Source organism: Atractosteus spatula, chromosome 6 (assembly GCF_055471065.1).
Source record: "Atractosteus spatula isolate fAtrSpa1 chromosome 6, fAtrSpa1.hap1, whole genome shotgun sequence".
NCBI lineage: Eukaryota > Metazoa > Chordata > Actinopteri > Semionotiformes > Lepisosteidae > Atractosteus > Atractosteus spatula.
This window is the reverse complement of record NC_142711.1, coordinates 37,958,311-37,983,717: the sequence shown is the minus strand read 5'-3', so window position 1 is coordinate 37,983,717 and position 25,407 is coordinate 37,958,311. Positions and strand designations below refer to the sequence as shown.

General features: G+C 43.0%; 1 protein-coding gene across 2 annotated transcripts in view; it reads left to right on the top strand.

Annotated features, from left to right (window-relative positions):
- slc4a2a (solute carrier family 4 member 2a) overlaps window positions 1–25,407 on the top strand; it is a 65,312-nt gene that overhangs the window by 16,649 nt on the left and 23,256 nt on the right. The window contains exons 3-6 of one of the 2 annotated variants that reach the window (XM_088918822.1): window positions 16,984–17,149; window positions 17,842–18,104; window positions 19,510–19,652; window positions 23,753–24,003. In XM_088918822.1, coding sequence (XP_088774948.1) covers window positions 16,984–17,149; window positions 17,842–18,104; window positions 19,510–19,652; window positions 23,753–24,003 — 823 coding nt within the window. Of the gene's footprint in view, window positions 1–16,980; window positions 17,150–17,841; window positions 18,105–19,509; window positions 19,653–23,752; window positions 24,004–25,407 lie in introns of both variants that reach the window. The other variant, XM_088918821.1, reaches the window with a different exon arrangement.

The following is a 25,407-nucleotide window of genomic DNA, read 5'->3' as shown; positions in this document are numbered from 1 at the left end:
CATCTACTTGTCCAGAAACAGTGCTTACAGCAGCAACCTGGTCTTCTTCTGTCCCAGTAGAGAGAGTAGTTCAGATCTGCCAAGGTCAGGCAGCTAGCTGGTTAACAAGAAATGGGATGAATTTCTCCACGTGTTGTATGCTCGCTTTTCAGTTCTTCTCTTGAGGCTGAGGGTTTTGAAAGTTTAGATTTATCAATGGATCTAGTTCAGGTGACCTTATAATTATATGCAATAGTTAAGCGAAGTACTGAATAGACTTGGGATCCAAATGCTCTTCATGGAAAGCAGTAAATAGGCCAGAAGATAGTGACTGCTGAAATCCCCCAGTTCGAGATTAGTGAGCAGTGACAGTAGAAGTGTAATATCAAGGGAAATCCTCACCCCGCACAGCACCTTTCCCACTACTACAGCTTGCTTTTATTGCCTGCAGCCATCCATATTTCTGCATGTCAGCCATGCAGCGAACCAGTGAAAAATGCTCTGTGGTTAATGATAATGTAAAGGAATTATGACGATGGCTGTGGTTTTGCCTTCCGTGTGCTGCTAGTGGTGAGGGCCTCTGCATTCAGATGGGCCTGTGATAAGCAGTGCTGTCTGTGAGCAGGACTGGATGCACAGTCAAGTGAGGTTGGAAAGTTACAGGGACTGCATGTAGATATGATGTCTTGAAATACTGCTGGAAGATTCATCTGTGTTTTGTGGTCTTAAAATTAATAGACTCAGCACAAGCAACAGGGAGTGTCTGGATACTGAAAACGGGTGCAAGGAGAGCTCCTGTCCATCTTGACGATTGGTTTGTATACAGCACTATACTGTATGTACTGATGGAAGTGTTGTCAATGTGACAATGCATCAATCTCAATATAACGCTTATCGTCATACATTATCCTATTCCTGTTAATACTAATGCAAGCTTGAGCCTGAAAAAAGTTAAGCTTAGAACTCAATTTGGATATTTAACTTCAGATATTTATTACCACTAAATAGTACACTGCTAGTTTGAGTTTAAAGACAGAAAAAGTTAACTGATATTCCAGGAATATCAGATGTACAGTAAGTTCACTAAATGTGCTCACAACAATTCTGGGAAAAACAAGATAAAAAGATGAAAACAGTTATAATTTCTTTAGAAAAATCTAAATTTGACTAACATATTTGTCCTGCCCTTTGGTTTTTAGTATTAATTCACTTTAGTTGGTACAGTGAGATATGTGTGGTATGTTTTGAAATAGGGTATGATTATTAAAAGGTGTGTAAAACTGAGTGTAATTTTTAAAACTTTTTTTTTCTACCCATATGTTTAATAATATTACTGTGCACAGAATTGCTTTTTACAGTGTCAAATATTCCAAAAATAAATTTAGATATAAAATAATGAGCTACAGTGTCAGCAGAAATATTTTAAATAGGGAATGAGAAGTCTTTCAGAGGCAGTTCTTCATTCTAATCCAATTTGTAATATTGTGGTGTATGGTGGTAGATATTAGCTACATTGAGAGCGCAGCAGAGATGAAGTTAAGTTCTGTTAAGTAGAATATAGAGTAACAGGTACAGTAAAGCATGGCCACGGAGGCATCCTTGACACTGTAAGAGTAGGGTTGTTGATTCCTCTGGTCTGCTGTGTATCGGCCCTGCTGATGTAGAATGGCTGCACCCACTCTCACACAGGGGGGCATTGCTCTTGAATAGTTGGTAAGGTGGTCAAATTCCTCTTTGTGAAGCACTTTCAGGAAATTTATGGAAGAGCAATTCTAAATTCTAATTAAATCAATACTATATTATGGCCATTGTGGTTAGTGTTGGAATACAATACTGGTAGAGCTAGATAAACAATAATAAAATGATAGATAAAAGTCCACATTTAAAACTGATAAGAGTGCTTAAGTTACCTGTATGTTAGTGCCAGGCACTACACAACCCCAGATTCATCACAGTTACAGTAGCTCATTCTTCACCACACACACAGAGTGCTGATAAGGTGCGTTTTAGTCAGGCACAGTGCTCGAAGCACAGGGCAGTCCTGTTCAGTCCTGATCTGCAAGGAAAAAAGTGTCTCATTGGGAATTTTTTTTGTAGGCTTTTAAGGTACATTAAATAGAGACATTAATAGAGCAGGCTGTTAGTTATGATGAATTTAATATGATCCTGTGTAGATTACATATTGCTCTGAATTTCTATGAGAACTGAGGCTTTTGAAACTAAAATAGTCAAGCTGTGAAGCATGTCATACATTGTTTTGTGTAGAGTTTATAGTGGGCTTTACTTTTAAACATACAGTAGCTTCCCATTTTAATAAAGGGAGTGTGATCTCTCCCATACTGTGGGCTGATTTAAACAGTACATCATAGGTCTGCCTCTGGGTGAGGAGTAGCACTGCTTCACAGTCTGGTCTTTCTGCACTTCATCCAGCAGAGATGTGTCTCAGAATTCATTATGCCATGTGCAAGATGTCTATTTCTTAAGTATTTATTTTTAAACACTGACAGAATGCACAGGTTCTTTAAATGCATTTGGCAAGAACAGTCAACGCGCTTGACTGACTGGCACGTTCTGAAAATGGGAACGCTGTTGGAAGATCAGCAGGAACGGAGGCCGTTTGTGCTGAAACTTTTACTTAATTTCTTTCGAGGATTAGCAAAGACTTCCTGACTAAGAGTTAGAGAACACCCCCGAGGAATTAATGCCCTGCTGACGGGCTGAAAGCTATAGGAAGAACAGTAGCAAGTTGCACATGGTGGTACATTTGTGGGTCCCCACATTCCTCAGCAGATTTATTAAAACCAGCTTTGACTTAACCTGGTTTTGTGGGCTTCTTTTTTTGTTGTTGTGTAGTAGCAGCTTAGGAACCAGACTTACCAATGTGCTGTGAAACAATGGCCATAGATCTCCTGCCAAGCTGGGCAGCCAGCCTGCCTGTACTGTGCCAGATACCCCTGCCTTTAACTCTGGCTCTGCAGAGGCCCTGTTAATCAAACCATGTTGAAAAGAATAGTTCAGACTTGGACTGCGCCTCCTCCCTCTGTACCAAGGGCAGTTTGAAGGTCAGAAGAAGGTCTTTATTGGACAATGCTGTGGGCCTATGTTTCCCTTCTGTTACTAGATGTGTCCCCACTGGAGGCTGTGCCTTTAGTCACTGTTTCTTCTCTGTTGACAGATATTTAACTTTTTGTCTGTTAAAATGTGTTTAACCTGGAGCCAGAATCTGCAACCTAATTCTTGTAATTTGGCCATTTTCTGGATATGATGGAGTGAGTGAGGCGAGGGGATTTTCTGCGTACCACACAGTGCCACGCATGGGGGGGGTTAAGTAACAGAACTAATACTTTGACCCGGGACACAACTGCAGATTCAGACATTTGGTGTCTGTGCTTGGTGGAGGATCCACGCTGCCATCTGAGGGATTATAATCAAATGCCTCAAAATCAGAATCCGAACGTTTGACAACACTGCCTTGTACCACTTCAAGTAGCACCTCAGTGATCAGGCACTGTCACCATCCACATTTTCAGCATGACACTGGGAAAGCAACACGTCAGGTGTGAAAGCACAATTTGGTGTTCAGCAGTATGATGTTGTGGTAGGCAGTTTAAGAAGGGGCTGCAGTTCTTTAGAACTGCAGCCCCTTCTTAAGAGCCTATCTGCCTCTAGAGACCGCTATACAGCGCTTGACTTCATTATTGGAAAAATAGGGTTGAGAATTTCATTTTCTCGTGTACCTTGTGTTTGGTGATGGAAGGTTGCGTGGGTTGCAAGTAGTGATTTGGGTTTCCAAGTACTGACTGTCCTGAATAGGCCTGCAATTAACCCTGCTGGACTTTGGGATCGCCCTGGTTAAGGGTAGGGTCTGTCACAGATGTTTTTTGATGAACTGAATGGTATGTTCACATCTTCTGTTTGTACACAGTTATGCTGTATGTGTGTAAGGTCTCCAGAATTGCACCTCATTGAAGAGACATTAAATTGAGATCTACTGTAGAGATACATTTTTGGGCTCTTTTCTGTGGTTTGCCCATTTTGCATTGTTTTATTGTATAATAGCTAGCATTATGTCATGATACAGGCAGGTAATGCAGGCAAATAAAATGCAATAAAGATTAAAAATAATGATAACTTTATTTATGGCTGCCCTGGAGCAGTCATTAGTCTCCCTACCTCATGCACTGGGTGCACCCTGGAGTTAATAATTACCCCCTGAGCAAGTGTGCTCGAGCATTAGGGTGTGTGAGGGAGTTTTGCTTGCTGGCAATCAGTAATGATATTTGTATGGGGGCAGCCGTTGTGAAAGAGGACAATATCCTCTTCCTGTTGCATGGAATGATGTGGTCATGTGACAGAGGACAGGGCAGAGATATGGTGCTTTGTTTCCCAAGTTTGATAGGACTGGAAACAAAATCCAAGTAATTTCCTTTTAAAGAAAGCAAACAAACTGCAGCAGCAGCGTCCTGCCTCTGTTTACGGCGCTGAGCGGCTGACCGGGGCTCGATGGACTTCCTGTTAGACGTCAAGGTGAGTGACTATAGCCAGAAAGTGGATTCAGTGAGAGCAGCCCAGAACTTGTCTGTCTCGCAGCATGAAAAGCTCAACAAGCTGTTAACCCACTCTAATATAAAACGTTCAGATTAGCTGGAAGAAAAGTGATGGTTTCAGCAGCAGCTTGGAAGTTCTGCAGACACAGTGCAAAAGAGATGAATCCTGGATCTGTACTTGAGATTGAGTTTTGGAGTTACTAGAAGTAGCTTTTAGGCTTAATAGAGAGTGGCTATCCTGGCAGTTTCCAGACTGCAGTGACAAGCTGAGCAGATGGCAGGAAAATGGAGAAAGGTGTGGAGGGTAAGGAGGGCGGTAGATCATAAGATACTAGAATAGACTTATGAAGGTGACAGGTAGTTGGGGAGACGCTGTGTGCAAGTATTATACAGAGGTCTCCTCTTCTTATCATCAAACAAGGCAAAGTGGCACTTTGAAGTTCTGCTGAAGTTCTTGTATAATACTTCTGCATTTTTATTCCTATGCAAGTTTTTTAGGAAGGTAGACACTGTGACCCTGTCCTAGAGAAACATGCTTGAAGGTACTGTAGTCACATTTCTGTATTTAAATAGCATTTGATTATTTAAAGTGTCAATGAAACAGAGACCTGAGGAACAGGTTAACTTGTACTTGTCATCTGTCCAAGAGCATGACAGTGACTCTGAAAGTGCCGCAAGCCTGCAGGAACCTGGGAGGTCCGTGTCAGTGGGAGTCAAAAGAGCTGACTAGTCCCACTGCCTTCAGCAGTGATAATGTTATGAAAATAATTAGACAAATGAGAGGAAGTTTGCTAGTAGAGGATTGATTGAGCATTTCGTCCAGCCATTTCTTGAAAGAAGCCAGGATATCAATTGCACCAATGTGTGTAAGAAAGTGGCTCCTGTTCTCTGATTAAATACTTTCCATAGTTTCCTCCTGTGTCCTCTGGTATGTATTTCGCTGTTTCACTGTTGTATTTGAATAAGTCCTTTGAGTTTACTTTTCTTGTTTCTCTAAATATTTAACTTGGGTCCCTTCACATTCTTTTCTGCTCAAGTCGAAGAACTATTTGGTTCTCTTAGCGTGGCAGTGATGTACATCTGTGGATGTGAATCTGGTCATCTATTCTCTGAATTGATTTAAGTGAAGCAATATTTTTTGTAATGCATTGACTGCAAATCTGCACAATATTCTAAATGTATTCTTACCAGTACATTGCATAATTTGAACATCTCTTCAGCTTCTGTGCTTTTAACTATACATCCTATCATTTTATTTGCCGGAGGGGGGACTCCAGCAAGTTATAGCTGACCTCTATTAGGATGTGGGCTTTTAAACACTGTTACGAACTGCAATAAATGAATTGAGATATTTCTTGTACTTGGCCTTATTAAATTATGCACCATCCGTTGTGTGCAGGTAATTAACCAAGGGAACAGCAGATAAGGTTATTGTTGACTTTCATTTCCCAGAGAATTGATTGCACTTCCAGGTCCCATACCCCTCACTCCCCCTTTCATCATGGGATCTGGATGAGTGTGTTCAGGCGTTCGCTGTAGTATTATGAGGACTAGCTCCGTCAAGCTCTGTGTATTTACAGTGAAGGGTAAGAAGACAGAATGCTTCTGGCTTGGGACCATCTTGACTGTGTTTACCTACAGCAAGGAAACTGCCCTCCAAATTCTGGACTTATGTTACATACTTATTTATGGGGGGGGTGTTTTCATAACAAGAATTAGGAAGCTTCTTAATGTATCTATCCTTGGACTGTTTACATGAAAAGAGGAAAAGAGCCCTTATTTTCAAGAGACTTTTGTGTGAATGCTGCAGTTGAACTGTGGCCAGAGCTCATATACTGTACTGGCTACAGGGAATAGGGGATGCAATAAAACTGCTTCATACAGTAATTCACACTGATCTGTAGCTATTGTGAAGAACAGAGATATGTGGATTCATATATCGATGAATATACATCCTGTGAAAGTTTTAGCAATTGAGAGCAGTGTCCTGATCCAAGCCTTAAGCTAGCTGGACTCTTGAGTCCCTGCATTCCTCATCAGCTGCCACCTCTGTGCACTAGAGTAATAAGTGCAGCTTGAGGGGCTTAGGGACACAGTCCAGCTTCTGCCGAAGCCACATGTTAACAGTTGAGTTGCCTGTTCAGTGTGATCCAGGCCTGAAGGGAGGAGGACTGCACTGTGGAGGTCGTGCTGTACCTGTAAAATCTGCACATGCAGCTTGGCTGGATGAATGAGGACTCCGTGCTTTCTGAAGTCTCTTTTGCAGAAATTGCGAAATTAGGTAACAAAGATCTTTTGAAAAATACAAACATTGAGCCGGCTGACTGCTTAAGTGCACTGTAGCATCTGATTGCAATTTGAATATCACCCTTTTGAATGAAAACCTGTAATTAATTCTTTCCTGTTTGCTTAGTTGAACAGTACACATACTTGAACAATAAACCTATCTTCTGATAAAATAATTTACTCTATGAACAATGGCAGTGTGGTGACTACACCCTGCTGGCAGTGAAGAAAAAGTAGCTGTTTGGTTTTTAGGAATGTATAGCTTGGAGCCTTCATTTCTGTGATTAAATGGCAAAAGTGGATTAACTATGGAAATGACAGCTTTAAAGGCGGGTAGAGAAGACCCTTAACAGTTTATTGTGGAGCATTTCTGGTATCCATAGTTGTCGTTCATTCTTGTTTGCCCCTAAAGGTTAAAGACTTCGAAGCCGCCTTTCTTGATTAATTTATAGTGGGTCACCTCTGGGCTCTTATGCTCTTGTTGTCTTTACTTAACTAAACATTCTGGCGCTTTACAACCCGTCAGCAGATGACTTTCAACCCTCCCCAGCTTGGCACACTTCCCAGAGGCTGTGCCAGCCTCAGTGCTGAGGTGGAACAGAGGGAGCAGGAGGGAAGGAGGGCTGGAGATGAGAAGATATTACATTTCAGTTTCTGTAGTGTAATAAAGCCATAAAGAGTGCTATAAAAAACTTAATGGTAAATATTGACTCAGAGAATGCTGCTGAAATTTAACAAGATTCTCCTGTAGTTCCTGGTGTTTCATATTCATTTTTCTTGCTGCATGACTCACTGTGAAGAAATGAGAAGCTATGTGTATTAACGCAGCAGTGTTCCAGCCCTGCAGTCTGCCCACGGACTCTGATGCAATGTCTTTCCCTTAAACTACAATGCCAACAACACCTTAGCCACTGTTCCTTGTGAGACATCAGCAAGTTGAGCAGTCTTCGTTACTGAAGCTTCTGCCGAACATGCCCCAATAATAACCTCTCTCTCTTCCGGCCGTGGTAGCCAAAATAATGGGCAAGTGGGCCTGCCCAGCATTTTTCTCTATGACCCTAAGCATGATGGGATGTTAATTGTTAAATTAGCTCAGGAGTCACACCTATGCAGAAGCACTTTGAATCCTTTATTTACTCAAGTGTTTCCTTTATTTTGGCAGTTACCTATATATAAATACAAAGAACCATAATGTTTATTCAGAAATGTTTAAAGTGTTAACTTTAGCTACTTTTTGAAATGTCAAGTAGTTTTTTTATTGCTAAACCTTTCAGGTGAAAGAGCTAAAACACAGTATCACACACTGGTGAGATGAGCCTCAGCGCAACACTTTTCAAGAGTGCGAATTCCTGCTCAGGGTTTAAGCTGGATTTTAAAAGCTGATGCAGACCCTGCAATGTAATTTCGAAGGAGGATCCATAAGGATGGAATGTCTTAACTATTCTGCTTCTGTGATTTGTGTTGAACATTTGGCAGTGTTCAGAAGTTCAAAGTACTTAGGTGTGTGGTACACATTCTGATATTTGTCAAAATGGGTTTCTTTACACCAAGGCTGAGGAACAAGAACATGCACTGATTTCTGATGGAACAAAACATTTACTGTACTGTAGCCATACTGTGTCTGCTAGAGGCAGTAACCTGAATGGAGGAGATGTAGAAAGGAGCCCCCAGAAATATTTCCTTTCCCCGTCTCATTTTTTAACTTGGTCCTTTTTTCTTCTTTTCATGGGAATCCTGTTCCCTGATCTGCACATACCTACAAACACAGTTCCTTGCACAGGCCTGTTCTTGTTTTTAATTGTCAAGCGTTTCCATAATGTCGAGGGTTAATGATGATGACTTCAGTCTGATCTCACACAGCACTTGTCTGGCTGGGAGGAGTGTAACTCTCTACAGTAGTTTTTACTTACTAGTGACAGTAATGTGAGGATATTAGGAGTTTCAGTCGCATCCTTTCCCATCAAGTTTATTCCACGATCCTGAAGGACACACCTCCATTCTGCCTGGATTGGTGTATTTGCAATTTATTCATCTATTCTGGACACTCACGTTTTGGCAAGAGGGACCTTGTGGGAAGAATAAGTAATTAGTGAAATTATTTCAATCCTTCTTGCTTTGAGGAATTTTTTTTCTGTAATCACAGCCTAGAAGGGGCTGTGATCTACATTAGCTGATTTAGCTATTCATAATATTAGTTTAAAATGTGATATTAAATCTGAACTTACACACAAGAACTTTCAAAAGTCACCGTTCAGAACTCAGAAATAATTTTCTTCTACAACTGAAGTTACAAATGGTGGGTGAGGTTTCCAGGCTAGTCACCAAATGCCCTAGGAACCTGAATTGTAGCTGAAATATTGTACATTCACAGTAAAAGTAGTAGATGGTGCCAGTTCTTTTTGGTATTTTGATTGAAATAATGGCACTGTTGTAGGTGAAAAATTTGGGTTTTTCATGAGAGTTTTTAGTTTCTAGTGATTATAAACCAAACACATAGCAATCTGTAACGGTGTTTGTCCTTTCTCTGATTGCTTTGGGTCTAATGGAAAATATAGCTTTCCTTTTTTTTTTGATACAGGTGTATTACTAGCACTGCTCTCATGTTATGTTGGCCATGATTAAGGTTGTTATGTGGTCCCTGAATCAGAACAAATGCACAGTACTCTCACTCAGAAGACCACGAATAAGCATCTGAATAGTGCATACTGTATGTAGTATGTAGTACACTGCATTGCTATACAATCAAAGTCTTAGTTATGTAGCTTTCTGCAGTGTTCAGAACTCGGGGACCATCTGTACCCTTGTATATTTGTTCTTTGCATTCATATTTCTTGCCACTGCTTTTGCCTGATGTAGTGTATGACTTTGTTTTGGCAAACCGTAAAAAAACCTTTGGCCACGGATATGTTTGTGGCCAATAGAGATATGGTATGGAGACAGCCTGATGAGAGAGATTTTTCCTCTAGAAACCCCTGCCTGAATTTTTCACTGGGTAGAGGGTGACGTACAGTTGAAAAGTGATGAAGGAGACCTGTGGTGAAAAAATAAGAGACACTGCAGACATTGTTAGCAACATTGCAGTCCTGAAGCGTAGCTTACAGTGTTTTATTTGTCCCTTTCTGTGTGTTGTACGAGGTAGTACTTTCTCTGTAGGCCTGCACTGTCCTGCTCTGTGTGCCTGTGTGAGTCGGTGGGTTTCTCTTGCGGGTGTAGGTCAAACCCATCACCTTCTGCGAGTGTGTGTTGGCTTGTCTCCCGGAAGAGCGTGACCCTCTGGGGTGAAGAGAGAAAGCAGGTCACTCTGCCAGCAAGGACATGCTCTCGCTCCCCGTTTCCTTTGGCTTGGGAGGCCGAACACTCGCTCCTCACTTTCTGACCTTGGCGGCAGACGGCACACGCTTCTGGAGCAGATGCAGTACTTTGCATCGTCCCCGGAGACTTCCTCTGCGCTCAGTTCTATTTATAGGCCAGGCGTTTGGCACAGCAAAGACCTGGACAAGAGGGTTTTTAAAAGGTTTTGAACAAGATTGTTTTCAGGCTTTCTTTCTCAAAACCTTGGTTGGGGGGAAAAAGTATCCATTGCATTGCTGATTTCTATGCTTGCTTTCATTACAGAGATTGAGATTTCAAGCAGTTTCCTGTTTGTACCTTTACTTTGGAATGAATAGCTTTTCACTTTTGATTTATAAAACGGGTATGATTTAAGCCTCGTTGTGTTTAAGGGAATGGCCTTCACTTTCACTGACTGTCTGAAAGAAGGAGATCGCTTTACCTTTAACAGAAATTATTACAAAGGGACTTGATTCAAGATTGAATAATCTTCGTCGACCCCACGGTCCTCTTCAGAATCGATAGTGTACCGTGAACAGGAACATGGGGAAGTGCATTCGAAAACTGTGACCAGGTGGCACTTCCTTATGCAAAGTGTCGTAGGAGTCTGGCACAAGCGTACCCAGCCAAGATGTGGAGAGTGACATTCTTATTTCCTTCCAGAAAGAGCTGGTGAGATCCGCAGCTCAATCTGCTGTCACTGCAGTTGTTTTGCTCTTGAAATACATCACTGAGTCCCAATTGGACGGGGCTACTACTGTGCCTGTAGGTCTGTGGCTGGAGAGTTCTGAGCACCATCTTGATCCTGATCCTGGAGGTCTAGTGTATCTTCAGGTTTTCATTCCCACTGGACTCTTAATCTGAATCAGTTTGTCACGGACTTGAAGGTCTTTGAAGAGGTCAGGATCACCTGCAGATACTCTTTATATACTGTAGGTCCAGAGTGTGGAGCGATGGAGTGTTAATGCATCTTTTTGTAGGGTTTTTACATCCATCTTCCTCACCTCTTAAAGACATGCAGTATAGGTTCAGTTGGTTACTTTACAGTGTCCAGTGTGGGAGTTTTTAGAGGTATTAATAATTGGTGGGGGGGGGGGCATACATCTGTTGCTCCCGAGTACTCAAATTAATCAAACCCTTAATAGACTTAATAACAGGTTTCATTTGAATTGTGTATTTGTTTCCAGTTCCAAAACATGTTGGTGCCTGCCTTTTAAATATTGCATTTCATAAGTAACTTAAGATCTCTAGTCTTTAAGTAGGAAAAAGGGCTTGCAAAGGTGTTCCAGCCAAGGAGCTTGTTGGGTCAGTTAGGGATTCACTTAAGTAAAGAGTTCAGTCGCTATGAAAACCATCCAGTGTGTGGATCCTCAGCACCAGGATTAGGAAACCCTGTTCTAAAAGACTGCTTGGGTCAAAGCCCTGTGACACCGCAGGATGTGTTAGAGATGCTTTGCTAAGTTTCTGTGCTTTGTAAATGCTTTAGGAATAGCGTGTTAATCCACCCTGTTGTGCCATAATGCTTAAATCTGCTCTTTATTAGAGGTTTACAGTCCTGACTCTGAAGGCTACAGAGCCTTCTGGTTTTTCTCTCCAGCTGATCTCTGGATGACTTAATTGGATAAATTGTTTTCTTAATGAGCGCATGTTAACATATTCTTCAGATCTCTGCTCATTGACTATTTATGCAAGAGCTAGATGAGTGTGAAGTGGGTATGGGGATGTGTGAGAGAGAAGGGCCAAGTTCAAAATGTTTTTCAAATCGAAAAGACTCAGATTTCCTTTTCGCTCCAGACCCGTAATTATTTTGTCTGCAGAGTAGCTACGGTGGTCAGTAAAGGACAAGCAAAAGGGCGTCACAACCAGGACAATTTTTGTCTGAATTAAGTAAAGTATTGGGCTTCATTGGTCACTACGATGACCATGGATTGCCCTCCTCTGTGACGTATTCCTAACTATAGCAACAGCCAGCTGGATTGGTTAATACCTTAGAAGCGATTGGAATTTCTGGGTGTGAAGACTGCAAAATAAAGATCACATTTTTTCCCCATTATCCAAGCTATCTTGGACCGAGAAGAGCAGCAATTTTTCTTTATCTAATTACACTTTGTAAACATTTGCTTACTCCTGACTTTTTAAAAATAGACTCTCTAGCAAGGTTTAAGACTCTTTCTCCCTTGTTTGGTCCCATAGCCAGGGAGAGCATGTTGTGTTTCAGTGGGAGTGCTGGCTGTAGGGCACTGGCAGGGAGAGTGAGGAGAGAAAAATCACTTCGGTCAATATTCACAAGGGGAAGTCAAAGTGCTGTGATGAATGGGATCTATTGTTAGTCAGGTTAAATACGTTTGTCCTTAACGTTTACAAAAAGAGGGACCTGGAGATCGCAAGAAAAAAAATGGAGTTTATCTGAGCTTGTAATCAGTGCTGAGGTCCATGAACACGCAGGGCCCGGAGATAGTGAGCTGATTAGAGCATCACGGGACTCACTGCAGGTCTGCTGTCAAGGAGAGCTGTGTGTTTGGTGTTGAAAAGCCCCAGGTAGCGCACTGGCAGACACACAGGCACTGTGCTAACCACGGTGGGAGCACTGTTCAATCCACTCGACTCTGCTGTCCATTTGCAATGAGCCAGGTAAGTTGCTCTCCATTTAAATCTTGAAATCAGAAGTTGAAAAGGAAGTGCGTTGCTCCAAGGATCTGGTTCAAGAGTCTTGTTATTGCCCTTTAAAAAATCCTCTGTTCAGGAATTGACTGTACTGAGTTGTTGCTGTGGATACTGGCTCACGAGGATCATTCAGGAAACAGCTGAGGTTACTAGGATCAGCAGCACTAGCTGCCCGAAGAGCAAGATGTTCTGTCTCCACTCCTTTGGATCCTGTATACTGGGTTTCTGGTTGATGAGCCCCTGAGTCGGGGTTTGGGATCCAGGGGAGGAAGCTCTGGACTCTCTCGGGACACTACTGGTGCCAGGCCATTGTCTTCTTCTTCTCTTCCCGTCTGCAGATGTTTCCTTCTAGCAAAGCCCTGGTACTATAGCTGGAGTCTGTTTTGGGTCTTACCTGCTGACAGAACTTTTTATCGTGAAGAACAACTCCCTCCACACAATGTTAGCTCGCCTGATTTTAGCTGTACTGCCTTTTGGGCTGTCAAGCTTTAACAGTGCACTCCTGACTTTTACAGCATCGTAAGAATTCATCCTTGTGAACTTCTGGCTCTTACACTTAATGTGAAATAGCACTCCAACAGTTTCTTGCCAAAGATTTGTAGTTTTGACTTTGACCTCGCTTGGGGCATTTCCATTTCTTGTAAGAGAACTGTGCAAGGGACTTCAAATTGAATCCAGTTGGTGGCAGTCGGCTTCCAGCATTGTCTCATGCCCAGTTGCAGGAGGTACAGCATAAGAGATCAGAGGAATTTAACGCATTGGTGTGCATCAACTTTAAGATCTGATTCCTGGGGCTGTTGAGGGGCTTGGAAACTGAGATTTTTTTTTTTAAATCTATAGAAACTATAGAGTTAAAATTGCAAAGAAAACCCGAAACTGACCATGGGTCTTTTTGCAGTAAAACATTATGGAGTGGTAATACATGTGAAAAGGAAAGAATTAAAAAAATATAGGTCTCATTGCCAAAAAAAAAAGAAAACTATTTATGAATAAATGAAGGTTCTGTCTTTTGTCCTCCCTTCGAAATCAGGTCTTGGCTGTTTGTTAGAGGAGCTCTTGAGCTCTTGATTGCACGAGGATTAGGACACTATTAACTGTTTGTCGATATCAGAAGGCTGTGAGATGGGAAGGCAGCAGTTTCATCTGGGGTCAATATTTAATCAACAATTTCATATTGCTGTGTAAATCTCTTAAGCTACTGATTTGTTTCCATGTAGACCAGGTGTATGCAGGGTAATAGAGAGCTCTCTTTAGATAATGTAAAGTGGTATCTTTTAAGAAAAGATATTGACCAGATTGCTTTCAGCTGCAGTGTTTCTTCTGTTTTCTGGCGATGCTTGTTCTGTCACAAGCAGCTTGGGCCTGGGTAACCTTTCTTTTGTGCTCTAGACCACAAGAGCTGACACATGGGTTTTATACTGTAGGTCACCTTGAAAATCACCAGTTTCTAAAGACCTGCAACAACTTACTGTACCTGTGATCAGGTGCACTGGTTATTTGTTGAGAAAAGATCATTCGGAATCTAAATCTGAAGACGCTTCAGCCCTCAAGGACTGGAGTTCTCTTAATTGAGTTAATGAGGGAGTGTCTTAGTTGATAAAAATTTGACAACCTGTTCTACAAAGAATATTATTATGACCCATGAGCTCTCAAGTGACAGGGCTGGGCACCCTTGCTGCAGAATGTCCACAGGTTACTTTAAGGGTTTATATTGAATTTTGTTTTTGTAGCCTTTTGTAGCTATCTGGGTTGGTGATGTATTTTCTCCCAGTGGGATTTAGCCTTTAGTGGGTTTACAGTTACTGCGCCCACGGCAGCAAGCAAACACGTTACTGTCATTACCTGCTGCCCTTCAGATCCAGTGTCTGTGCCAGTATGGACCCACAGTCCTGCCTGGGGGTGGAGGAATCCCCAGACGATCTCCCCAAGATCTCGGGAGCGGGGATACAGTAGACAGAGTTTAGTGTAGGACTCAAAATGCTTCACTGGAGAGTTTTCAGCTCTTAAGCAAGTTGGAGGGTGCCCTTTAACTCTTGCAATTCATAAGTAACAACATCACAAACTCCTGAGTTGTAAAATATACGTGCACATATTCTAGTCGAGCACTTTTAGTTTAATTAAGGCGTGCGCCGCCCCAGGACCAGGATGGGAGGCCCTGGTGTAAATAAGCCGCATGCCTTGTGCAATGTCAGTGCTTGTACAAAGAATCTAGAAGAGCTGGGTTCAACTCATCGGAATTTAGTGGGCAGTGAACAGGTTGTCATTGGGATCTAGGTCATTCAGTTCCTCCCTTTGCTGTAGAGATGGATTTGCTGTAGAAATGTTTCTATTAAAAATGTACAGCAGTGGTATTCTGTAATATGGTTAGCCTTATATCCTTATACTCCTGAAATGAATCATGCCTCCTCTCCTTTTGTGGACCTGTAAGAAAGTACAAGTAATGCATCAAGAGAAAGCATTACAAATTAGTTTTATTCCAATTCGTGTAAATGCCAGAATGCAAAGAGTTAAGGAAGTATCCTTACAGACCCCAGTGTGCTACTTTTTGGCAGGCTTGCACTTGAGCAGCTGCTACAATAAAGGGGAAAGTGTCAGTGCTGAGGACTCACTGTAGCTTGGCCTAGGCGGAATTCATTACTTTCTAGAAGTCCTTTCTGTCTGTGCAAGGGCCTGACAATTCTACCCACCACGTATTAGTTGAATTATTTGAAATGGCTTTAGAAAATGAAGTGATTCTTTTGGTCTTTTAATCTGTCTGGAGCGTTAGGTAGACTGTATGGGTAACTGAGGTCACTTGTGCTCATCTTCATTATCTGTCAAGAGAACATGTACTACTCTTGAGTATACTCTATGACTTTGACAGCATTTCATCCCGGTTCTTTATTTTTTATTTTTTTAACCCCAGTTGAATTCCCCTAATCTTCTATCCAAGAGCTGCTGAAATAATCATACAACTAGAATGATTCCCACAGCCCCACCTTCATATAAACAGGAGAGGGTTCTCTTCACTATCTAACAGGTGCTTCCAGTCTTCATTTCTGATTTTTTTTTTATTTCCCTGATGTCTCCTTACACCTTTTAAAAGTGGTATTAAAATCCTCTTACACGGGACTTGTGCTCTCTCTGAGAGAAGTGAAACAACTGAAATTTCCCTCTGAATTGAAGCATAACAGTTGTCCTGAAAATGAAGAATCTAAACATCTTTTCCTTGCTGCTGTTCACCCTTATCACGGCTTCTTAGGAAGAAACATGAATGACTAGATAAGCTCCATTTAAGAAATCTTGACTGGTGTGCACAGCTCACAGCTGCCCTTGTCGGCTTGAAATAGTGGACCTCTTCAATGCAGTGATAAGTGTTACAAACACAGAAGTGACTTTGTCACAGAGCTGCCGTTCTGCCGTTGCAGACACTGCAAAGGTGGTAATGCATTTTATCTGTGTGCTCTTTCTAAAAACATCAAGGAGCTATGTAATAGTACTTTCATTCAGCATAGATAAAACAATAGCACTAAAATGACTAATACCAAGAATAAAACAAAGCAGCAAGAAGATCTTTTTGCAAATGCTGTCTCTAATGAAATGGGACAGTGAGTTCTGCAAAGATGAAGCCGTAAGACAGAAGGCTCTATTACTCATCATTCTACACAAGATGAAAATCTTATTACAGAGTCCACAGATTGATTAGAAACTACATAATCTCACTCTGAAGTAGAGAGCAGCTTTTCATTGCAGCATCAGGCTCCTATTTCAAGAGTAACAGCATTTACAAATGTCAGGGTTGCCCCCTTGTGTTCATACACAGCATCATCTTTTACTTCGAGCTTCTTTTACATTTGCAGCTCCAGAAGAGCATTTTCGCATTCTCACATAATGCCAATCAAGAAGAGAAAAGGCTGCCGTCATCTCAGTCGCATCATCTAGGCGCCCTTCATTTTCACATGGGGAGCCTGGAGAGAGCGGTCTGTCTTGGGGTTCAGAGAAGCTGTGCTGATGAAGGCCCAGGCTTGGCGCAGACGGGACCCGTGTGCCCTCCTCCCTGGCCTGGGGCCACCATCCTGCATGGCTTTTGCGCTGCTGTGAGCAGAGGCTTGTGTCCCGCGTGCTGGGGGTTCGGCTCTCTCCTTCTCTGCGCCAGTCAGTGGTCCTGCTCACTGTCCCCCTCCTCTTTCCTAAGCAGCCGGAGCCGGATGCGGCGTCCCCGCGGAGTCCCCGGCCGGAGGAGGAGGAGGAGGAGGCTGACCTGAACAAGGCCCTGGGAGTGGAGCGGTTTGAGGAGATCCTGCACCTTGCCCCCCGCGCCCCCGAAGACCTGCACCGCAGCTACAATGAGGAGGACTTTGAGTGTGAGTCTACTCTCTGACAGGCCTGCAGGGGCACATTGGCCACAGTGTGGATTTTCACTGTTCCCAAAAATACTCTGTAAAATGGGATGTTGTGTCAAATAACGTCTAAGACTATGTACCTTTTGCAGAACTTGGTGACTGATCGAATGAGTAAAAGAGCGTATCGAGCATGATACTGCTGTTTCCCAGCTTTTGGAAAGACGGCTTCCTGCAGCTGTCTGCACAAGTGCTTTTTCACTTTTGAACTGTAGGTGGCAGCAACGTGTCTATTTCACATGCCACTCTGACAGGTCTGCTCTTGTTGATATAGATGACCCCGTACAACCATGTGCTCAGACACGGATCACAAGTGTGGCATTTTATAAAGTATATAAATTATATGTAATAGAATATGCCGTTGAGTTGGCATGACCTTTGTGGGCCACATTCCTACCAGTTTTTTTCCTACTATTTTTGTAACTTGTAAACTGGTAAGAGGTGAAGTACTACAGCAAAAAAATACAAATGCTTTATTTTATCAGTTACAAAAATAGTTGGTTAATTTGTATAACTAGGGTTAGTGGTAAACTCCCATTCCAGAAGGCTTGTTCTGGATTCCATAATTCCTGCAAGGGGTGAGGAGAGGGCTGATCTTGTTAAATCTGAAGTCTCTCTTGTCTGCTGACACGCTGTCCCCCTGTCCCGCACTCCAGACCACCGCCATTCCTCTCACCACATCCACCACCCCCTGTCCACACACCTGTCCTCCGACGGGCGGAAGAAGAAGAGTGGGAAGAGGAGGAAGGGTGGGAGCCGGAAGCGGCCGGCTGCAGGGGGCAGCGCTCCCACCATCGAGGAGGGAGAGGAGGAGGAGGAGGAGGACGACGACGAGGAAGAGCCCAGCAGCCCCGTGGATGGAGAGAAACCCACTCCTGACACGGATACTGAGCCTCAGCCACTGGAGGAGGCAGTTCAGGTGCATACAGACGCTCTGCCTTTAACGCTCAGTCAGCCTGGCTCCTGTAGCTCGTTGTCCGGCAGTCGCAGGTGTTCACCACTGTCCAGACATGTGTCCAGCAGCCACACAATACAGCTCTGAACTCAGCTTGCCAGTCAGCCTGCAGGGGAGTCTGGTACGGTAATGCCTTGTGAGTCTGTTAGAGGATCCACAGTGACGGAGTCAAGGAGCTGAAGTACTGTACAGTGCACCGACGCATACCTGCTCGGCCCTGGCCAGTCCAGTCCAGCATCCTGTAGTACAGTGTCTCACAAAAGTGTTCACCCTGTGATTCCAATAATGCCCTGCTTCGTAGAATTACAAATGAAAGGAATTATTTTTAATCAAAATTCAAACAGAATACTTTTAAGGGCTGAAAGGATATTCAGCAATCTAACAGGTACAGATGTATTTTTCTAAAATCATGAGAGCCACAATTTTTATTAAAGACTGGTCAGCTAATTGTGTGACTTCACAAAGTGTTTGTATGCACTTAAAGTGATTTAAATTTCCAAAACTGAAGTGGGTGAATACTTATTTAATTAACATATTTAAGTTTTTTTTATCTGCGCTTTATACTGACATTCAATATATTTCACTTATAAAGGTGTTCGTTTGGAGAATTCAACATTTGCTTACAGCTAGTCAGATATTCAGTTTTTAAAAGAATCCATTCAAGTATCCGTCCATCCGTTTTCTAACCTGCTTATCAAGTAGAGGATGACGGGTGAGTAGCTGGAAGCTATTCCAGCAAACACTGGGTGTTAGGCAAGTTACACACTAGATGGGACACCAGTCCATTGCAGGGAACATACAGAAACACCCACAGTCACATCAGGGTCAATTTTACAGAAGCCATTTAATCTACTAAAATGTTTTTAGATTATGGGAGGGAATCCATGTGATCACAGGGAGACCATACAGACTCCACACAGATAGCCCAGGGCTCCAGAGCTACTAGGCAGGAATGCTAACTGATGCACCACTGTTATGTCCACAATCTATATACAGTTTGTAATTTGTAATTAAATCAAATGGAACATCACTTGAATGTACACTGTCAGTACATATGTGCTGACATCAAATGCAAAATATTTGACTCTTAAAATAGCAAGCAGTTTAGAAGTGCTTTTGAGTATGTGCAGTAAAAACAGGTTGCGGGTGCCAGTGCAATTTGGTATTTAGGACAAAAGTGTGATGAGGATCATGCATTGGTGTCAATTGCCACCATCCACAGTAAGTGGAGTGCAGTGAGTGTTATTCTTGGTGTCCTTTCTGAACTCAGGCATCTTTAAACACACCCAGACACTGTCTGCTTCTTGACCTGCGCACACTGTAGTGTGGCTTTGCAGTGTCCTTCACTGATGTGCGGGTTCCTCTCTAGTTCTTTCTTTCAGAGGATGACACCCTCCAATCTGACTCCACGCCCAGGAAGATGGGCCTGGCACCCCCCCGGAAGCTGGAGATTGTGCCCATCTCTGCCTTGGACAAGACGGGCACTCACCCTGAGGATGCCACATCAACAGAGTGAGCACTGCTCCCCACACTTTATTCCTCAAAATTCTCTACCCCCGCCTTGTCTGTCTCCGTACTGACCCCTGTGCTCAAAGTCAACAAGCTTTATTGGCGTGACCGATGAAACGATGAATTACAGGGTTACCAAAGCAATAACTATTATCTGACAGGCTGACTCCCTGTTGCTCTGGCTGTGACAGGAGATCATGTACTGGTTTCCTCTCTCCTCATGCAGTAGGATTGGAAGCTGTTCTGATTCTGGCAGGTGTGACAGTTCTGAGAGTGGATTTATTTTAAGGACGAATGTTTGACTAATCCCTGATAATGTCTTGCAGCAGAAAGTGCATCTGTCTTTGCTTATTCCTGATGGCAGTAGGAGCAAGCCTGTTCTCTCTGGGCAGCAAAGTCTTCTTGTATTGCCCTGTTTCTATGGCCATACTGTGGTCATTGAGCCTGGACAGATACTTAGTCAATACTTTAGTCTTTTTCTAGTTTGTATTATTGTGTCCCAGTTAGTGAGGTAGAGTTTGGTTTGTGCTGTAATTTGCTCTTTCTCAGCTCAGTTCTGACACCACACACTCACTCTCTCTCGGCACAGTACTGAAATCACATCTCTGTCCTTAGAAGAGTGGGGAGGGTTAAAGGGTTACAGGATTGCTGGTTAGCTTCTTACGTTTTGCAGAAAGGCAGCAATTAAACGGAGCCAAATCATGAAGTCATCCGTGAGTGGTTGTGTTTGTGCTGTCCTCTGAAAGTTCTGAGTTGGGAAAGACTGGAAAAGTTTAAACTTTACTGTTTAGATGTGTGTTTTATTTCCCTTTTCTGAAACTTGGTTTCTGAATTAATTATGCAGCACATTGTTTCATTTAGACAATCGCATACCTGGAATTTGAGAACTTGGGATTTGTTCTTTGTTCTTTCTGCTGAGGCATTGTCAGATTTTGCACTGGGCTTCACAGGGTTTAGCAGCTATCTGGCAAAATGTTTCGTGACCCTGCCTGTTCCTAGTCCTGACCTTCCATCACAAGATATCCACATGTTGGCATTTCCCCAAAGGGAGCACGTAACCTTTCTGTATAACATAAGAGTCTTTTTTTATGATGATGTAGCACATTATTAATATGAAAATTTAATTTCCCATCAAATTTCTTTGCATTTTTAAATAATCCATTCAGTTTCGAAGGTCCATGAGACAACTTTCATAGTTTGGTGCTCCAATACAAATTTTGCTGCACTTAGTCTGTACCCGTAGACAGTTAAAATCTCAAAGCAACTCCTGTTTTCTCTGGATAGATGTGTCCTTGGTAAGATTTAGAAAAAGGAGCACATTTTCATGCAGAGGTAAAAGTATCAAAAGCGCTCTTGATTAAATGGAGGAATGTAAACTGGAGCTGAAGAGGTATAGTAATAGAATCAGACAAATCAGTTCAGTTATTCAGTTCCACCCATCCATCCATTTTCATCCCGTTCAAGGTTGCAGGGGAGCCAGGGCCTGTCCAGGCAAACAGTGGCCACAAGGCAAGGTACAGCCTGGACAGGGGGCCAGTCTGTCTCAGGGCAGACACACACACTCACACCAGGGCCAGTTTTCCCAAGTGCTAGTTACCCTACCAGTATGTCTTTGGACTGAGGGTGCAATGCAAACCGGAGCACATGGAGGGAACCCATGTGAACATACAAACTCCACGCAGATAGTACTGCAGCTCTGGAAGTGAACCTTGGGCCCCAGCACTGCGAGACAGCAATAATAACCACTGTGCTATTGAGCTCCCCTTATTCAGTTCCTTGGAGTAAAGCAGTAACAGACGATAGAAACATGACAGACAGTTCACACAAGAGAAGTTACAATAGGTACCACCTTGTAGCCTGATATTGTCAGATGTCAGAAGCTAAACAAGGCTGGAGCTGGCCAGTACTGGGATAGCAGCAGGAAAGCCAAGGTGCTGCTCTAATTAGGGGTTGGTGGACCAGCTGATGATATTCTTCCCTTTGGACTGGAATTTCCAAAACCAGCACCCATGGTATGGTGACAGACTCTGCTGTAGAAGGATGTTGTCCTTCAGATGAGACTTTAAACCATTGTTGTGACTTCCTGGTCATTAAAGATCCCATGATGTATTCAAGAGTAAAAAGGTAGGGGTGTTAGCCCTGAGTCCTGTCTACATTCCCTTTTGAGCACATTCTGGCTTGCCTGAATGCCCTCCCTAATTCAATCAGCGAGGTCGTTTCTGACAGTTTGTAAGATGTGCTGTGTAGTGGTGCTGCACATCAGTGGCAGATGAAGTGGGGACCCATCTTGTACATGCAGAGCTTTGGGATCCTTTTGAAAGTGTAATGTATTAATATACTGGTGTATTATTAAGTGTAGATGCTTGCCCTGCATGCTTGACAGCAGACTTTCTCTTCAGACAGGGGGTGGGCAGTGCTGGTCCTGCAGAAAAAAATGTATCTGCAGGCTACTGTAAGAGTCTGGTGTACGTGAAAAGGACTTTTATCAGTGTCAGAACACCCATAATGAAACAATTATGGTATGTGCAGTTTTGCATGTTTTTGTGTTGTGCAGATAAGAGGCTGTTAATTAACCTTGCGAATAAGTGTTGTTTTTTTGAGCATTGCTCGGTTAATCATTGGAATTATCTGCAGCTTGATTGGGCTTGTGACTGATCTGGAGAGAGTATTGTCAAGTTTAGTGATTTTTCAATGAGTAGTCAACACTGCTTTCTCTGGGAAAGCCTTCCAGAAGCGAGTGCATTCCAGTGGGGGAGTTAAAGATAGCTGGATAAAGACTTTGGGTGATGAGGCACCTGCCGTCGCCACATGATTACAGAGCGGAGCTCTCTTGCTGTGACTGCGGCCAGCTGACCTCACTCCTCGGTTCTGATTGTCAGTCTTTCTGTGACCACACGCCTACCCTCTCCTCTCTGCCTCCCCCTCCTTTTATATGCACAAAGCAAGCTAAGAAAAATAAAGTGAAGAGTGAAGTGAAAGACTGGTTTCTGGTTCTAGAATGGACTTCAGAATTTAATCTTTGTTTTGGAGAGTAACTTCCAGTATCCTAGCTTGATGGCATGGCAGTTAGGGCTCACAGCTGCAAGATCCTGTGTTTGATGTTGGGTTGTGTGTGGAGATTGCATGTTCTCCCAGCGTTTGTATGGGTTTTCTCCTGGTACTCCATTTTCCTCCCACCTCCGAAAGACATGCTGGTAGGTTGCTCATTCCATTTGGATCACGAGTTGGGCCCTTTCCTCATACTCCGTAATGAGGACAGATAATCCATGACCTGGCTCTGGAGTAGCTCTGCTACAACACCCACTGCCATGTAGCTGAGCTTAGGTTCAGGTTTTGTGCCCTGCTATTACAGAAACCAGTCTTCTATTCAAAACATAAATTCTCCGCAATGTTCAAATGAAAGATGTAGTAGTTAAATTGTGTCCTCTAAACCAAGGGGACCTCTTAGATTTGCTTAGGTAGATTTGCTTCTCTGGTTTTCGTCTTCAGGTATACACAGTTAAGTCTATTGCTAGGTTTGACTGCCCTTTCAGTTATTTTCCTTGCTGATGTTCAGCACCTGCTATAGATTATAGTAGCGAGGGGGAACGTCTTTTACCTAAGCATATTGCATGTTTAAACACCTTTCTCCCTTTTTACTGAACAAGACTGTCTCCCTGTGACATTGTTTTGAAACTGGAAAGAATGAAAGTTCTCATGAAAGAATGAGAAGTTTCTCTTCTGTTAGTATTACATTTTTTAGAGCTTTCCAAATCTAAGAATAGTGGGATTTCAGAAACTGCAAAGCAAAAATAATACTGGTGGTATGCCAAGCTTGAAAAAATCTTGAGTAAAACAATACATTGTGGTAAGAAAACATTGACCAAGTTTAGTAAAGAAGAAGTCTGACTTCAGTGAGAGACAGGTGGAGATTTGGTCTCTCACAGTGCCTGAGTCAGGCAAGGCAGTTCTATGGCATTTGTGGACCTGCTGAACTGGCTGGCAGGCTGGCACAGGGCTGCTTAAAGGCCATCTTGGGCCAGACATTGACAGTGTGGCTGCGGTGGGCAGCGTGGCTGTAATTGCTGGTTAGCGCTGAGGGCTGCGTATTTATTCCCACACAGGGATCCAGCGGACGCCTGCAGAGGAGCGGAGGACAGGAGAGGCAGCGGCACCAGCAGTACCAGTCCAACACAGACGCGTTCCCCCCGCACCTCTACCTCCAAACCCCAGCCCAACGCCCGCAGCTACGACCTGCAGGAGAGGCGGCGCATTGGCAGCATGACCGGCATGGAGGAGGCCAAGTACCAGCGGATCCCCACAGACGAGAGCGAGGCGCAGATGCTCGCCACTGCCGACCTGGATGGCATCAAGAGTGAGTTTTATGCAGCCCTGCTGTCTTGTACAAGAGATACCTGGAGGGGGAGACTCAGATTTTAAATTGGGATGAGGGGGACAATTGTATAACAATTTAATGTGTTTGACTTTAGCTACTACACTGGGGTAAAACCCCTGCTCCTGCAAAGTGTGCTGGGATCTGTAACTTCCCGTGTGGACAGGGTTTCAGACTCACAAGATGGTTGCAGAATGAGGAACAAGAAGGTCTCTTTCGTAGTGTTCCTCCATTGTTAACATACCTTTCGTACGTCTCGCGAAGCAGGGGGGTGATTCATAGGCACTGTTGCATACAATGAACACAGATTGGTGCAATATGGATTACATATAGAAGACAGAATGTTCAAAATAGCCTCAAGTGGCTCCAAGACGCACTTCCAGCACCTTGCGTTATTGAAAGTAACATCATTTACACAGTGACATTCATATGAGATTTATCCTATAGTATTTCACTATCAATATCACTACGGTGGAGCAGCCTGTGAAATGAAAGAGGCTTCATGCAGATACATTAACTTTGTTTCATGGCTGTTCGTTATTCTGTACAATACCAAATAAGACTGACTGAAACTAAAAACACAATCCTGTTAAGAATAGGGTAAATTACTTTTAAAATACAATTCTAAACAGTTGATACAGAATATACTGTTGTTAAAGCAGTATAATTGTCAACTTCCAGTTCAAGCTATCGTCTCTAAGCTTTTAGATACAAATAAAATCTGAAGACCCTTGAGAAGTGAAACTTAAGAAGTGGAGATTGATGATTCTGGTTTTTGACCTCTGATCTAGTCTGAGCACTTTGTCTTTGAAAAGTGAACATGTTCTTTATAGTAGGAGGAGGGTGTCTTATCCTAAGTAGCATTCAGTGTTTCATGCTGGTGAGTCAGACTGTAAGAAAACAGCGTCTTTGTGCATTCCATGAGTCAAATCTGCTCGCAGATTTTCTTGGCATGGATTTAGAATCACCTTATAAAGGCCAAACAGGGTAAGGACGTGTAATTCAATTACGCCTTCCTAGACGAATGTGACCTGAAGGCTCTGGCCACTCTCCCAGTGTGATGGAGGCCCTGTGCTTCAGGTGGCCCCACGGCTTGGCAGAGTTGTGGCTGTGGCACAACCTGATCTCCTGGGACAAATGTGTCCTTTCTGCTCTCCGTCTGGATACTAAAGTTGGGGCTTCCTGGGTATTTGCATAGGTACGCCGGAGACACCTCGGCACTTAATACACACATGATTTCTAACACCTCCACACTCAATGGGACAATACTGCATGTTATTCTTTTTAGGGCATCTGTTCCTGTAGGGATATGACCTTGAGTGTGCTGATAAGCATAAAAGTTATAGAAAGCATTTAAATACTGTTTTTTAGTCATTTGAAAACTGT